At 40.2% G+C, this 15,978-nt stretch overlaps 2 protein-coding genes across 3 annotated transcripts in view; one reads left to right on the forward strand and one right to left on the reverse strand.

Annotated features, from left to right (window-relative positions):
* Positions 1–356: 356 nt before the first annotated feature.
* On the forward strand, positions 357–3,064 carry LOC128997294 (uncharacterized). The gene is made up of 4 exons (XM_054422923.1): positions 357–578; positions 1,118–1,343; positions 2,267–2,365; positions 2,874–3,064. Exons 1-4 carry the CDS (start codon positions 472–474, stop codon positions 3,015–3,017), a joined length of 576 nt encoding a protein of 191 aa, XP_054278898.1. The 5' UTR covers positions 357–471; the 3' UTR covers positions 3,018–3,064.
* A 911-nt stretch (positions 3,065–3,975) lies between these two features.
* Positions 3,976–15,978, reverse strand: part of LOC128996351 (NBAS subunit of NRZ tethering complex-like) — a 69,586-nt gene continuing 57,583 nt past the window's right edge. For both annotated transcript variants that reach the window (XM_054421623.1, XM_054421622.1), the window contains exons 33-42: positions 15,509–15,669; positions 14,129–14,322; positions 13,302–13,498; positions 12,467–12,571; positions 11,763–11,936; positions 11,125–11,269; positions 10,454–10,650; positions 10,197–10,311; positions 4,864–4,983; positions 3,976–4,250 (exon numbers count right to left, since the gene is read on the reverse strand). In XM_054421623.1, the coding sequence (XP_054277598.1) occupies positions 4,056–4,250; positions 4,864–4,983; positions 10,197–10,311; positions 10,454–10,650; positions 11,125–11,269; positions 11,763–11,936; positions 12,467–12,571; positions 13,302–13,498; positions 14,129–14,322; positions 15,509–15,669 (1,603 nt within the window). In that variant the 3' untranslated portion in view covers positions 3,976–4,055. The remainder of the gene's footprint in view (positions 4,251–4,863; positions 4,984–10,196; positions 10,312–10,453; positions 10,651–11,124; positions 11,270–11,762; positions 11,937–12,466; positions 12,572–13,301; positions 13,499–14,128; positions 14,323–15,508; positions 15,670–15,978) is intronic.

Genomic DNA, 15,978 nt, shown 5'->3' on the forward strand with positions numbered 1-15,978 from the left:
GAACTATTCCAAGCCACCATCATTAGGTATGAATGGGCAAAATCAAATATCAATAACCTCTTTCTATGAACTTAGCAAATAGAGCAATTCCCTGTCAGTAAATCTTGTTTGAATCCATAACAAGTTTAAATGAAACAATTAAAATGGTAGATCATTTTAATATATACAGTAGCATGACGGCAGTTAGATTATAGTAAAATCTTTCAATTTGAATATGAAATATATAAAAGCGTTTTAAAATCAAAGGAATAAAAATAGTAGAACAGTTATTTGAAATAATATGTAATTAACTCATATGGTTTAGGTGCACTTAGACTTATTAGTTTGTTATTAAATTAATTTACAGCTGACATTATGTAAACACCAAATATTATTTCCATGTAGCAACAAACAACACTTCATCACATCTCAACACAACATTCTTACAAATTTCATTCTAAATTTTTGTTCATAACCCACACTGACACAAACATGTCAAACACTGAATACTGCGGTCAGAAGGCACCCTCGGTATGTGTGGAAAGTCGAAAACATCTTTTGGGAACACTGAAACAACTTGCCAATGAACTAGACAAAGGGTAAGATATTAGGTAGTTTTCAACATGAGTAGGATATGAACATCTTGTAAATTGATGGGTAACAGAATACTTAGAGAAGTCACATTGTACTAAGTTTGACGATGAGAAAGTTTCAAGCACCTTTTGACAGTTTGAGACTGGGCCCAGATCAGGCCCATATTTCCATTGGTTTTGCACCTGCAGATCAAACTTGGCAGAAAATGTAGTCACCAAAGAGTCTAACAGCCATAATGAATATAAATTACAAGAAAACAAACACCTTTGGGCAAAGCTCTTAGAAGGGCTAAACATCTAAATACAGCCCAGAGCCAGCTATCCTTATCCATTGGGGTTTGTAATGAGTAGGTAATCCAGCAATAAGGAATTTAAAATCATTCATCTTTGGTCTAAACTATACAAAGTATGAGGGATTACTGTAAGTGGACGTTTTCAGAAGATTTTCATATTGCTTTGTTTCAACTCCATTAAACTATTTTACAACTGTTCATTCTTCTGGGCCAACACATACTTGTCTACCAACTTTGGCTAAATGTTTCCAGATGCTGTGATGAGTGTTGTCGGGACTCCCCATTCAAACGTAGAGGTAAGCAAGAAGAAGCCAACCCCTGCCTGGGGGTGTTCCCACCCAGGATGTCCCAAGTGCCCCCCGGAGTCAACCCCAACAGACGAGGGCGAGGGGCGACACAGCAGCCTAAGGTGACCATGGACGGTCGAGAGGTCACAGACACAACAAAGGTCCATGCTGAGGAGGAGTTTGACAGATATGTGAGTGACAAAATCATCACTACAAGTGCAGTAGCATCAACGTTCAAATGGAATGTTTATTTGTCTGTTACTATTCATATAAACATATGACATGTCAAAACAAATAACACCATTTAAAATGCTAAATTATTTTTTTCAAAATCAATAGCCTACATAATACTTGACGTATTAATTTAGAAGACCATTTAGGGAGGAAGGATGCATTAATATGGGATGGTAGGCCTATTTCAGTTTTTTTATTAAGTTGAAATTATTTATTATAACTTTAAATAATTCTGGAAGGTCATGTAAATTTTCCCAGGTAGGTACTGTATTGTAGGAGGGGCGAACTTAGGGTCCCAGCATGTCAACCGAAGCTTGTGTATCCAATGTAGGTACCAAGGCAACATTTAAAAAGCAGTTCTGATCACTCCTGTGTTCGTTGTTAGATTGATGGATGGAATTTTTTGACAAAAATTCTTCATAATTTTTTTTACAATGGTACAAAGACAATGTCCAACGAGTATAAACTGCATACTTTGTCAGATGTACAAAATTTTTATAGCAATCTGAAACTTCTTAGCTGAGGAAAATGTTTTAATTAGGAAGTAAGTTTAAGTTCTGTATGTATTTAAAACAATGATTGAGAATGGGTGTTGAATCAGATGACAGCTTGGTTACAGACTATCATCTCGTTCTTTGGCCAGGATAATTTGAAACCCAATGATCAGGGACAGCTGGGTCCAGGTTCAGACCATCATATAGCCACAAACCAAAGTGCTGTTTCTTGACTGGAAAGATGACACCTTGTAGTGACTGATGTCCTAGCTCTCCTAGCCCAATCTATTCTCAACCTATACCTACCCCTCAACCGATTCTTACCAAATGATAGTTTTAAAATTCAACAAAGCAATAATTCTAATTCAATAATGACTTACATGCAGCCAAGTCCTCCCTGGTTCAAGCCTCGGGATCGATCACAAGAATTGCGAGGTGGCTTCTTCCACATTGGGTGCGACTGCTACAAGAGGAATGGCTTACAGGTATTGTGGTTTACCGTAACAACAAAACTAAGATAACCAGTTTGAAACTTTACATCACTGCTTATCTACCTAGTACTTTGTATGGTCGCCATTTCACTAAAAAGTATTAAAGTATCTGTAACATTTCATGCTTTAAGAAGACAAACTAGATATAGTTTATTCATGTCTGTTAAAACCAAACAAAACAGATGGGTTTGCTTTTAGTGGATAAGCAAATACATCTAGGCTTCTAAACTTAAAATTGGAAATAAGAAAAATTTACAAACAGGTATGTTTTTTGTACAGAGTGTTACGACTTGAATCAAATATTAATATTTAAAGTCCATTTGCAAATCTGCTCACCTAGACGCAAGTCTTGATTTATTATTTTTAGGAGTGAATATTAAAAACAAAAAATCCTTTTTGAGAACAAAGCTTGTGTGATTTAAAAATATGTTCAATGTTAGTTACATTTTAGTATTTTAAAAGACTTAAGGTTTGTGAATTTCATACAACTATGTCATTGCAGGACGATTGTCCGAGGTCTGAGTGTGGGACTTACGAATGTATCTCGCGACCACCAGCGTGTGATGCCAGCACATTCTCACCTCACACCGGAGTTAGGATACCCAACATGCAGTCCAACCAATACCACAACTACAACTTGTATTGACCCTTAACAATTACATTGTCAAGTATAAAGATAAACCTTGTCCTGTGTTTTGTTTCCTTTTATACTTTATCCCCCTATTGATAGATTTTGGAGAAAGTATTGTTTTTGTGAAAGTTTCCAAAGTGGTGTCTATATGTGTGTATGCTTGGGTGTGGGTGTATGTGTACAGAGCTATGGTATTTTTAACACCTGAAAGTCTGATTTTAGTGAAATTTTGTGTGTGGCTACTAATCAATGGTATCTTCAGGTATTTTGGAAATTTTTAATTTGATTGTAATTTTTCTGTAAAACCTATAAAAAAAAATAGATTTTTATGGTTTCAGTGATTTTTATATAAATTTAGCACGTTGTGGTCCTTTCAACCCTACACAAAATTGTACATCTACCAATACTGACAAAAATTACAATTCAAAAGTTGTTGTAGCTTTTGTGATTTTCCCCACAAATATCATAGTTACTCCCATTGCATAAGGGTTGTTGACAAGCTAAAGGAAGATATTATGAGTCAGATTGCAGGAACCGTTTATTTTCGATCAAAGAGGTTGGCAATTTCTTTAAGCCTTGCATTTGCCTGTCCACATGTGCATGGAGAGTAGTAGAGCATAGTTGAGTTGGTTCAGTACAATGAATTGTACTGATATAATTTTAATGGGTTGCACTAAGATGAGAACGAGAACTACAATACAACTACCTTTTTTAAGGGAGAGTAGGTAGTTTACGCACACAAGTGGCCAGCCTTGTGACTGCAATTGGTTTAAGACCGTGATATTATCAAGGAGAACTTTTTAACCTCCAGCTAGACTGTATTCCATCAGCATGGTCTAAATCGTGACACAGGTGCTCGATGATGGTGTTTATCAAGTATATAAAAACCTATGAACTGATGATCACTTGCCTTGAGGATAGAAGTGCTTTGCTGAGAGTTAAGGAGCACCAGGAAATAAAAAACTTCAAAATCCAACTTTCAATAAATAACTTTTGTGTAGAGATAAACATTTATAAAACAATAACGAGTAAGGCAGAGAGATGACCCAGTAGCTAGGTAGTTAGAAGAGAATCAGCTTCCGCAGTCAGTCTCAATGTTCTCAGCTGATTTGCTGCATGTTGTTGTACCTCTGTATCCAACTCTCGTAGAGACTCCATAAGTTTGGAGAATATCGGTGAGTTGTGAAGTCTCGCAACAACTTCCACCTCTACAATACGTCTCACAAGATCTTCTGGTAAATCTATGCCCTGCAAACATATATTAACCACTGAATCTAGCAGTAAATTCAACATTGATGATAAAATTCAGGTTTTTATAGCTCAAATATAAGTACGTCTTTTTTTAATGTAATAGATATTACATAATATACTGTAAAAATTTAAATCCCACTATGATTTAATTTTTGTAAATAAATTATTAAAACTTTGTAAACAACTGCTTACGCCAGAATTGCAGCAACTAATCAATCATCTACAATGACCTCGCAGCCTCCGTGGTCATCAATTATGATCACAGGGACATCAAGATAATTTACTACATTCACAATTATATTGAGAGTAGTGTACCACAAAAAAATATTATCAATAACAACCCTACAAAAAAAAAAAAAAAATAAAATAAAACACAGAAATGAAAGACAATGTATTTTAATACTAATTAATTGTATTAAAAATAAAGACCCCATATGTATTTCGTTTACCAAACACACACATGGCATGGGAAGCGAGAACAAAAAGCAGATGTACCTAGATAGGATTTGATGATCAATTCTCAAATATCCGGTCGGATCTGAAACTCAAATCTTTCCTGATGCAGTGGATACGAGATTCAGCATTCACATTACTAATTACTACCACTTACATTCGTGACACTCCTAAGGATCAGCACAGCGTGGTCGTGGAGTCGCGGGAACTCTGTCAGGAGACAAACAGTCACTACAACTTGCGCTCTCTCCAACCTGGCCACCAGGTGAGTCACTTCCTACAGCAACACACAACAGATTCACTACACACAGTCACTACGCCTTGCGCTCTCTCCAACCTGGCCACCAGGTGAGTCACGTCCTACAGCAACACACAACAGTTTCACTACACACAGTCACAACGACTTGCGCTCTCTCCAACCTGGCCACCAGGTAGTCACTTCCTACAGCAACACACAACAGTTTCACTACACACAGTCACAACGACTTGCACTCTCTCCAACCTGGCCACCAGGTGAGTCACTTCCTACAGCAACACACAACAGTTTCACTACACACAGTCACAACGACTTGCGCTCTCTCCAACCTGGCCACCAGGTGAGTCACTTCCTACAGCAACACACAACAGTTTCACTCCACACAGTCACTACACCTTGCGCTCTCTCCAACCTGGCCACCAGGTGAGTCACTTCCTACAGCAACACACAACAGTTTCACTACACACAGTCACTACAACTTGCGCTCTCTCCAACCTGGCCACCAGGTGAGTCACGTCCTACAGCAACACACAACAGTTTCACTACACACAGTCACAACGACTTGCGCTCTCTCCAACCTGGCCACCAGGTGAGTCACTTCCTACAGCAACACATAACAGTTTCACTACACACAGTCACTACACCTTGCGCTCTCTCCAACCTGGCCACCAGGTGAGTCACGTCCTACAGCAACACACAACAGTTTCACTACACACAGTCACAACGACTTGCGCTCTCTCCAACCTGGCCACCAGGTGAGTCACGTCCTACAGCAACACACAACAGTTTCACCACACACAGTCACAACGACTTGCGCTCTCTCCAACCTGGCCACCAGGTGATTCACTTCCTACAGCAACACACAACAGTTTCACTACACACAGTCACTACGACTTGCGCTCTCTCCAACCTGGCCACCAGGTGAGTCACGTCCTACAGCAACACACAACAGTTTCACTACACACAGTCACAACGACTTGCGCTCTCTCCAACCTGGCCACCAGGTGAGTCACGTCCTACAGCAACACACAACAGTTTCACCACACACAGTCACAACGACTTGCGCTCTCTCCAACCTGGCCACCAGGTGAGTCACGTCCTACAGCAACACACAACAGTTTCACTACACACAGTCACAACGACTTGCGCTCTCTCCAACCTGGCCACCAGGTGAGTCACGTCCTACAGCAACACACAACAGTTTCACTACACACAGTCACAACGACTTGCGCTCTCTCCAACCTGGCCACCAGGTGAGTCACGTCCTACAGCAACACACAACAGTTTCACTACACACAGTCACTACGACTTGCGCTCTCTCCAACCTGGCCACCAGGTGAGTCACGTCCTACAGCAACACACAACAGTTTCACTACACACAGTCACAACGACTTGCGCTCTCTCCAACCTGGCCACCAGGTGAGTCACGTCCTACAGCAACACACAACAGTTTCACCACACACAGTCACAACGACTTGCGCTCTCTCCAACCTGGCCACCAGGTGATTCACTTCCTACAGCAACACACAACAGTTTCACTACACACAGTCACAACGACTTGCGCTCTCTCCAACCTGGCCACCAGGTGAGTCACGTCCTACAGCAACACACAACAGTTTCACCACACACAGTCACAACGACTTGCGCTCTCTCCAACCTGGCCACCAGGTGATTCACTTCCTACAGCAACACACAACAGTTTCACTACACACAGTCACAACGACTTGCGCTCTCTCCAACCTGGCCACCAGGTGAGTCACTTCCTACAGCAACACACAACAGTTTCACTACACACAGTCACAACGACTTGCGCTCTCTCCAACCTGGCCACCAGGTGAGTCACGTCCTACAGCAACACACAACAGTTTCACCACACACAGTCACAACGACTTGCGCTCTCTCCAACCTGGCCACCAGGTGAGTCACGTCCTACAGCAACACACAACAGTTTCACTACACACAGTCACAACGACTTGCGCTCTCTCCAACCTGGCCACCAGGTGAGTCACTTCCTACAGCAACACACAACAGTTTCACCACACACAGTCACAACGACTTGCGCTCTCTCCAACCTGGCCACCAGGTGAGTCACGTCCTACAGCAACACACAACAGTTTCACTACACACAGTCACAACGACTTGCGCTCTCTCCAACCTGGCCACCAGGTGAGTCACGTCCTACAGCAACACACAACAGTTTCACCACACACAGTCACAACGACTTGCGCTCTCTCCAACCTGGCCACCAGGTGAGTCACGTCCTACAGCAACACACAACAGTTTCACTACACACAGTCACAACGACTTGCGCTCTCTCCAACCTGGCCACCAGGTGAGTCACGTCCTACAGCAACACACAACAGTTTCACCACACACAGTCACAACGACTTGCGCTCTCTCCAACCTGGCCACCAGGTGATTCACTTCCTACAGCAACACACAACAGTTTCACCACACACAGTCACAACGACTTGCGCTCTCTCCAACCTGGCCACCAGGTGAGTCACTTCCTACAGCAACACACAACAGTTTCACCACACACAGTCACAACGACTTGCGCTCTCTCCAACCTGGCCACCAGGTGAGTCACGTCCTACAGCAACACACAACAGTTTCACTACACACAGTCACAACGACTTGCGCTCTCTCCAACCTGGCCACCAGGTGAGTCACGTCCTACAGCAACACACAACAGTTTCACCACACACAGTCACAACGACTTGCGCTCTCTCCAACCTGGCCACCAGGTGAGTCACGTCCTACAGCAACACACAACAGTTTCACTACACACAGTCACAACGACTTGCGCTCTCTCCAACCTGGCCACCAGGTGAGTCACGTCCTACAGCAACACACAACAGTTTCACCACACACAGTCACAACGACTTGCGCTCTCTCCAACCTGGCCACCAGGTGATTCACTTCCTACAGCAACACACAACAGTTTCACCACACACAGTCACAACGACTTGCGCTCTCTCCAACCTGGCCACCAGGTGAGTCACTTCCTACAGCAACACACAACAGTTTCACTACACACAGTCACTACGACTTGCGCTCTCTCCAACCTGGCCACCAGGTGAGTCACGTCCTACAGCAACACACAACTAAACTTAAGTGTCTTAAGGTATGGAATAATTCATTTTGGTGGTACATACCCAACTCTTTTGAAATCTGTTATTATGTGTCAACGAAACGCCATCCGCACAATTTTTAATGTTAAGCGTTATTATAGTGTGTCTCACTTGTTTCTCGAAAATAATTTATTAACATTTAACCAGTTGCATGTCTATAGCGTAATAATGTATGTAAAAAAGTATATTTGCCTGTTTAATTCTAGACCAGTGGTTAGAAATACTCGTTCAGCACAGTTTAATCTTATTCAAGAGAGGTTTTGTGCAAAAGAAATCAGTAGGCATCAATTCAGTGCTCTCGGGCCCAAGCATTTCAAATATCTAGTAAAAATGTTTGGAAATCAAGTTTATGGAGACAGTATGGAGGTATTTAAGAAAACGGTCATAGAATTTGTATTACAGTATGATAGGGATGAAATTGTGCCATAGTATATTAGCGTAAGGTAAAGGATGTTTCTATAAATTTAGAATTGTTTAAAAAATATGCATGTTAAAAATATCTTTAAATTATTATGAATGAACCTATTTAAACATATTGTTGTATAGCTATATTGTGCATGTTTTATAATTGTAAAAAAAAGAAAGAATTATTATTGATTGTTAAAAGTGAAAAAAGTGACTTACCTAATATTGAAGAAAGGAACAATAGACATTATGATGATTTAGGCTGCCAGACAGCTATTCTGTACTAAACATAATGTATTTTTTCCCGCACGAACCCTGCGTGGTTCATGGGAGTATTTGTATCTACATCTTATGCAGAAAATAAAGATTTTTGAACTCTGAACTGTGAACTGTGAACTGTGAACTGTCACTTCCTACAGCAACACACAACAGATTCACTACACACAGTCACTACGCCTTGCGCTCTCTCCAACCTGGCCAACAGGTGAGTCACTGCCTACAGCAACACACAACAGATTCACTACACACAGTCACTACGCCTTGCGCTCTCTCCAACCTGGCCAACAGGTGAGTCACTGCCTACAGCAACACACAACAGTTTCACTACACACAGTCACTACACCTTGCGCTCTCTCCAACCTGGCCACCAGGTGAGTCACTGCCTACAGCAACACACAACAGTTTCACTACACACAGTCACTACACCTTGCGCTCTCTCCAACCTGGCCAACAGGTGAGTCACTGCCTACAGCAACACACAACAGATTCACTACACACAGTCACTACGCCTTGCGCTCTCTCCAACCTGGCCAACAAGTGAGTCACTGCCTACAGCAACACACAACAGTTTCACTACACACAGTCACTACACCTTGCGCTCTCTCCAACCTGGCCACCAGGTAGTCACTTCCTACAGCAACACACAACAGTTTCACTACACACAGTCACTACACCTTGCGCTCTCTCCAACCTGGCCACCAGGTGAGTCACTGCCTACAGCAACACACAACAGTTTCACTCTGACACGTAATCGTCACAACAAAAGGTTGACATAGTGACAAGCCCAGGGTTTGGACCATTCCCTTGGAAAATAAAACAAATAAAAAATAGTGGTGCTGAAACACACACTAAATAAAGATTCTGCAATATTGATTGAAATATCTATCATGATAATTTGTAGTGGCATCTTGACAAGTAAGAATTTTTACTGATTTACGTAAATACAAAAAATATATTTCAGATTTGATAACATATACAAATTGCACACTACACTATCCTAAGTAGTTTGCTGTTGGTATAAATATCTTCTCTTTAAGAGAATCACTAGCCTGTTGTGTTAAAACTGGAGGGATGCCAAAACTAAGAGGATATTATAATTTAGAAAATAATTTAACCCTTTGAGGTCGAATTTTTTCCACATTTTCCGGCGAATTTAGCTTGCCATTCAAGCAGTCAGGAAAATGGCACCCAGCGACCTATACTCGCCATTGGACCAAAAAAATTAACTTTTTTGATTTTTGAATAATTTTAATTTTTATTTTATTTATTTTTTTTTTGTCCTTGTAGGTCGCCATTTTTGAGCAGTCGGCAAAATGGCGGGCGGCGACCTATACTCGCCATTCGACCGCAAAGGGTTAACAACATAATTTTTGTGCCTTTAATATTTTAAATTTAAAGGAAGTCAAGGAAACGTACCTCTTCTTCAAATTCATTCTTCTTGAATATTTTTTTCAGAGTGTTGTACATTTCAGATATTGGGGATTCTGAATCAGCCATCGCTTCAACCAACTCCAAAGACCAACTCGTGTCCCTGAAATAAAAATCATTATTATATTTTATTCTAGTTTAGTTATTAAATGCATTTCCCACAGGAGATAGATCTGAAAGGACAGAGTAATTTTAGAAAGAGAATAATCATTCTAACCACACTAGTTTTGACCAATGATACTCACACATGTGGCCATGACAGTAACAGCAGGTGTAGCGTATGCAAGTCGTCCCAGCTGTTGCTTTGCGACAGCGCTTGTTTGAACAGAAGGTATCGCGAGTTCTGGTCCGAGACTTGAGACAGAGCGACAGGTCGTCGCAGCAACGCTTCCGTCTTGAGCCTCAGTGCTTCCAGCTCCTCGCTGTAAGTCGCTCCCAGCCTCTGGAGGAAGCAGGTTTTATTATAACAGTGTTCATTCATAATAGGCCTAACTAATTACAGTAGACTTATGGATCATCTGATGCTCGGATAAACTGCCTCCAACTGAGTAACAATAGAGGTTGGTTCATTCGTCCTAAATTTTAAAAGTGGCTGGTTTAACCAATAATTTTTTGGAATCTAGAGACTTCCGTTCCCATTCTTATTACAGTAATAAATCATATCCATGCAGGATCTTTTCTCTCTTAGGTTTTGTTGCTGTGATAGTTGGTGTGACGTAAAAGATGATATAGTTATTATAAGTGACACTTTCAGTATGGCTTTGGCAAAAAAGTTGTCATTTACAGTTAACTCTGTCAATGACTCGAATCAACAAGAATTTTTATTCTGAAACTGGCTACAGCCTCGACATGGGAAAGATGTTTATTACTATCAATAGTTAAAGGTAAATTCATTCAGGACGTGACAATGAATCACCTGGGTAAGCAGAGATGCCTGTTTCCGCACACTGGCTGGCAGTTCAGGTCTCTCGGTCAGTGGACCAATCAGAATGCTCCATGAATCTCCCTTCTCTCCGGCTGCTAAGCACTCTTCAACCCTCTGAAGTACAGTCGTTATAAAACTGAAACATTCACATGCAATAAACTGACTTGTAAAGATTTGTATTGATGAAACAAGATCAACAGGAATATTGGTAGCATTGATGATTAACAGAAAATAATAGGACCCAAAACTGTCTCATGAAAGAAACAATTTTAGTATATAAATTTAAAAATGGTAAAATCTCTTAGGGTTTCTAAAAATGAAAAACTGTAAATTTTTTTACATACGAACCATCTTTTTCTTTTATCAGCAACTTACACTTTGGGAACTTTACAACTTCTTCCTGTTGCGAAACACGAGTATAGCGGCTAGTTTAAATACTGCCTGTCACCACAGACTACTGAACTGTGAAGCAATCTTAAGACAGTGAAGTACCATCACCGTATATGTCAAAAGAGCGAGACTGAGAGGGCCAGTGGTAAGGTGTGCACACAGCAGGTCTTGAACTACCAATGTGTGGCAAATCAGCCCAATATGTACCACTGAGCTATTAGCGTTCTGACTGTACTCACGCAGGGTTAGTTGGTAGTGAGTTTAGAAGATCAGTAACGTAGCTGCTGAGTGTTCGTTTGTTCGTTAGCCTAGCCATTTCCTGCAGCACCGACGATGGCAATGAAGCGTCTACCAGAGCGGTCTGTATCACGGTTCCCACAGCCTCGGTGTCTCCACAAGCTTCATCTAGCCGGCTGCGGCAAACATTACAATATTTACATGAAAAGGTTAGTTTAGAAACATTGTGAGATAAATCTTAAAACTTCGGTGTGTCAAATATGATTACACGTTTACTTCTTTCAAAGGTCCTCAAGAAATTAAATTGGCTTGCTAAATAAAGTACTGCTTAGCTTTAGAGGTTAGTAATAAAATGAGAGAATGGGGATTCAAAATACTTAGTTGAGTATCATGGGGAAAGGTTTAAAAAGCAATTTGAAATTCTTTTGTAAAATTTAGATTTGAAAAACACATTTTTATTATTTAGGCTAATTGCAAATATCAGTTGTACCAAAGATTACGGTGAGAGCTTTTTATATAAAGAGAAAAATATCTGAAAACCACATGGTAATAGGAAGATTTCTTTGATCAAGGGAACATCCAATACTTCTTACTTTCCTATAAACTTTAGTTTGTAGTTTGTAGTGAGGATATATTAGTTGAGACAATTTTGAATGTGATCTAAATATCCACTTAGAAATCTACCCTTGAGTTACCTTATACTTACACAAGATAGTTCTTCAAAGTTTTACAGGATGGCTTTTCCATATCCCAGACCTGCTGTATGTAGTCTTTAAGAGCATGAATCGTTTTATAATCAGGATCACCGTTCCTGTAAAATATTCAACGTGGTTATTTTTGTTACTTTTTTACATTCAGATCAAGATCTACAATTTCATAAGAATGGTTACTAAACATAAATAGCTTTTAGGCATACATCGATGTATACCTTCATTAATAGTGGACATAAATATTTTTATGAAATGACCTTCTGAGAAGAATATTTCTCTATTTCATAGACAATTCTTACTTAGCTTCATTACAATACAAGACATTATCAAGATTCAAAAACCCAGAAGTTATGTCTATGAGTGCATTAGAAGTGGGACGATGCCGTTCTGTCCAAGAATGCCTAAGGGTTACCGGAAACAAAGAGTAGCGAACAGTACCTGTCTTGTAATTTATTAAAATTGAACTCAACAGTGACGATACAGTATATTATTGGTGAGGGGGGTTATCTCGCTGCAGACTTGTTTTGTTTTTGACGATTTATGCCATTAGTGCATCGGACTACCAAGTACAACAGATTACAAAAGGTCGGATTATCAAGGAAAAACTGTATTCTAAAAAATGTGTGTTTCTTCTTGATTCAGCGTAAATTCTGTCCCATTCAGGTACGCTTGCTATCATAACAGGGATACATAGAAAATATGAATAGTATTGTTGAACCTCGATAACAAGTCTCTCATAGGAATAATCAATTAAGACTTGTTATCAGGGTCTTCTTATTATTGAGGTTCCACTGTGGTTTACACGGTAAAGTTCTTTCTATACCAACTCACAGGCCGTGTGTCTGACCACATCTGAGAGCTGCGTCTATCATGTCCTGTCTGGTCAGAGGGTCTAGCCTCAGCACACTCTGGTGGCAGAAGACAGTTCTGCGTATAAAGTTGAGCAACTCTGTCCCACTCAGCTTCTGAAGGTACGGCAGCAATGTGGAGAACTGGTCCAGAGGATTTCTACACGTCGTACTTAGACACTGAAACCAAACGGCAAATCAACTGAAACATTTCAGTCTCTGGATAGCGTCAATTAAGGAGGTTGGAGACCGTACTGTTGAATGATCTAGTTTTCGTCAGGCAACCAAGGTTTCATAACTTAAGGTTCATTTTGAAGCTAAATTTAACACCAAGTAGTTAGAAAATGATCCTTTTTCACCCTGGGATCATGTAAAGTGACCACAAACACTTGCATGGACTGAAATTGATTTACCAGAAAGACAATATTCTTTATGTATATGTTCATTGGGAACAGTAGCCTCAAAGGATATTTACTTGTGGTTTGTTGATTACAAAAAGACTAAAACAGCATAGCTCCAAACCACTTATCACACTCAAACTCTGAACATAAACACTTGACACAAATCAGTACAGAAATTGTGTCGTGGTTCAGACAAAATATTATTTTGTACGTAAACAATTAAAACGTTGACAACAATTATTTAAGTTATAATAATTGAGGACACATTCAAAATCTGTAGGTTTTCATGGACATCCAGGACAAACTGATATATCAGGGAGATTTTCAAGGAGATCTGGGATACCCAGGGGACTCAACTGAAATACCAGGGAGATGAGAAATAACCGAGAGCTGTGTAGACATATCTAACCTGAGCTTTGTACGCAGTGACGGCACACTCCTGATACAGCTGACCTACAGAGGTGTGCTGCTGCAGTGAGGGGAGAGCCTTCAGTAGCTCCTTCAGCAGCTTGGCCAGAATGTTGATGGTCTCCTGTCTCACACACGGTCGTAACACTTCCATCACATCCTGCGGCCTCGTCACCAGCCGGACATAGTCAATGTCTAAAGAGAGGTTCAGGTTACAACAAATATTCAGTAGATATTTTAGATATAAACAATTTGGATAATGGGAAAAGTAGCATGGCTATCCAAAAGTAAGGAGCACATACTATGGGATAGGGAGGTACCGTACCAATGAAGGCAAGAGTAGCTACAAGACACATTGTAACTAAATAGGATTATTATATACAAGGATAGGGATCATCTAGCTTACCTGGTAGACAGAGTCCAGATTAGCCTTGGTAACACACATAAAACACATAACACACAACACACAAAACTTAATATTTCGTCCCAGTTAGGGACTTCATCAGAAGGGAGAAGAAAGAAGCCTGCTCCAGTCTTGGCTAATCTGGACTCTGTCTACCAGGTAAGCTAGCTGATTCCTATCCTTGTAAATAATAATACTAATCAGTCAATTGGCCTTTCCTTAACTTCTAACCTATTGTTACTAAATAGTTATTTATGGGACAGAAGTATGGAATTTACAGGAAAGAGAATGGTCACAGGCTGGCTACTTAAAAAAAGAGTAAATAAGGTGGAATACTATTAGGAAGGGGATTAACAAACGGGTAGTTTAAGACACCTTACGATGGGGTTTAGAAAATTAACACTAAATGTTTTTTAGACATGTGTAAGACAAATTAGAGAAGAGAGAATTGCAAGGAATAAGCTGATTTTGATAGAGATAAGGGGATAAGAGAAAGGACCTAGAGGTGGATACCAAAGGCAAAGAGGAATTTGGAGAAAAGAGGGTGATAATGGAGGAGGAGAAACTGTTGATGATGGGATAAGATGGAAAATACTAATCAACACCCAGACCTGGGAATTAGGGGAATGGAAGAAATACTGAATTACTGGAAATACTGGTGGTGGTGTGGGAGTTTATTTAAATTTGAATAAGCCCACCGCAAATACATTTTCATGACTGAGTGACTAAAGATTAATGGAAACTAATAGGTATTTAATTTGAGATTTTAATTGGTTCCTTCCTACCATTATTGTCTAGGTACCATTTTGCTTGGGGAACAGGGAGATTAGGATTCTTGATCCCTGAAACTTTTCTGTACAAAAAGCAATAATTACACATCAATAGGATTCTTGATCCCTGAACTGAAACTGATCTGTACCGCAAGGAATAATTACACATCAAAACAAGAACTATAAAATGTTCATATACTGCACCAACCTGTAGACGTGGCCTTGACTTTCTTGATGAGTTTGACGTGATCTCTAGGTACCATGCCATGTACACTAGAGTCAGGAGCCACAGTTTGTAGTACAGTGTAGTAACTGATCAGCTGGCTGTAGTTGACTCCACTGAGAGTAGGCAGCACTACTTCCTGAAACCTGTAAAAAACTTTTTATATCAATTTTTGTCAATATCAACCAACATAGATTATTTGTATCATCTGTATGGTAACACAGACTGACCTAGATTACTCCCAAATTACCCTGAATTACCACCTTTCACCCAGTCTCAAAACTATCATTCATAGTTAACCTATATACATAAGGTTAACATGGGGAACTACAGAGTCACTGGGGCGGAGCCTGAAAGGATTTTTGAGATATGAATAGGCCTATATGTAAATCGAGAATGTGAGCTATCTTCATGCCAAATTTCAGACCAATCTGTCCAGTAGTTAATGCATGCTT

This window comes from Macrosteles quadrilineatus, unplaced genomic scaffold, assembly GCF_028750875.1.
Source record: "Macrosteles quadrilineatus isolate MER2022 unplaced genomic scaffold, UCM_ALF_1.0 Scaffold_6__1_contigs__length_79288215, whole genome shotgun sequence".
Classification (NCBI taxonomy): Eukaryota; Metazoa; Arthropoda; class Insecta; order Hemiptera; family Cicadellidae; genus Macrosteles; species Macrosteles quadrilineatus.

Coding starts and splice junctions, on each gene's coding strand:
- LOC128997294 (XM_054422923.1), top strand. CDS start 472: ATGTCAAACACTGAATACTGCGGTCAGAAGGCACCCTCGGTATGTGTG. Junction 1,344..2,266: donor AGGAGGAGTTTGACAGATAT/GTGAGTGACAAA, acceptor ACTTACATGCAG/CCAAGTCCTCCCTGGTTCAA. Junction 2,366..2,873: donor ACAAGAGGAATGGCTTACAG/GTATTGTGGTTT, acceptor ATGTCATTGCAG/GACGATTGTCCGAGGTCTGA.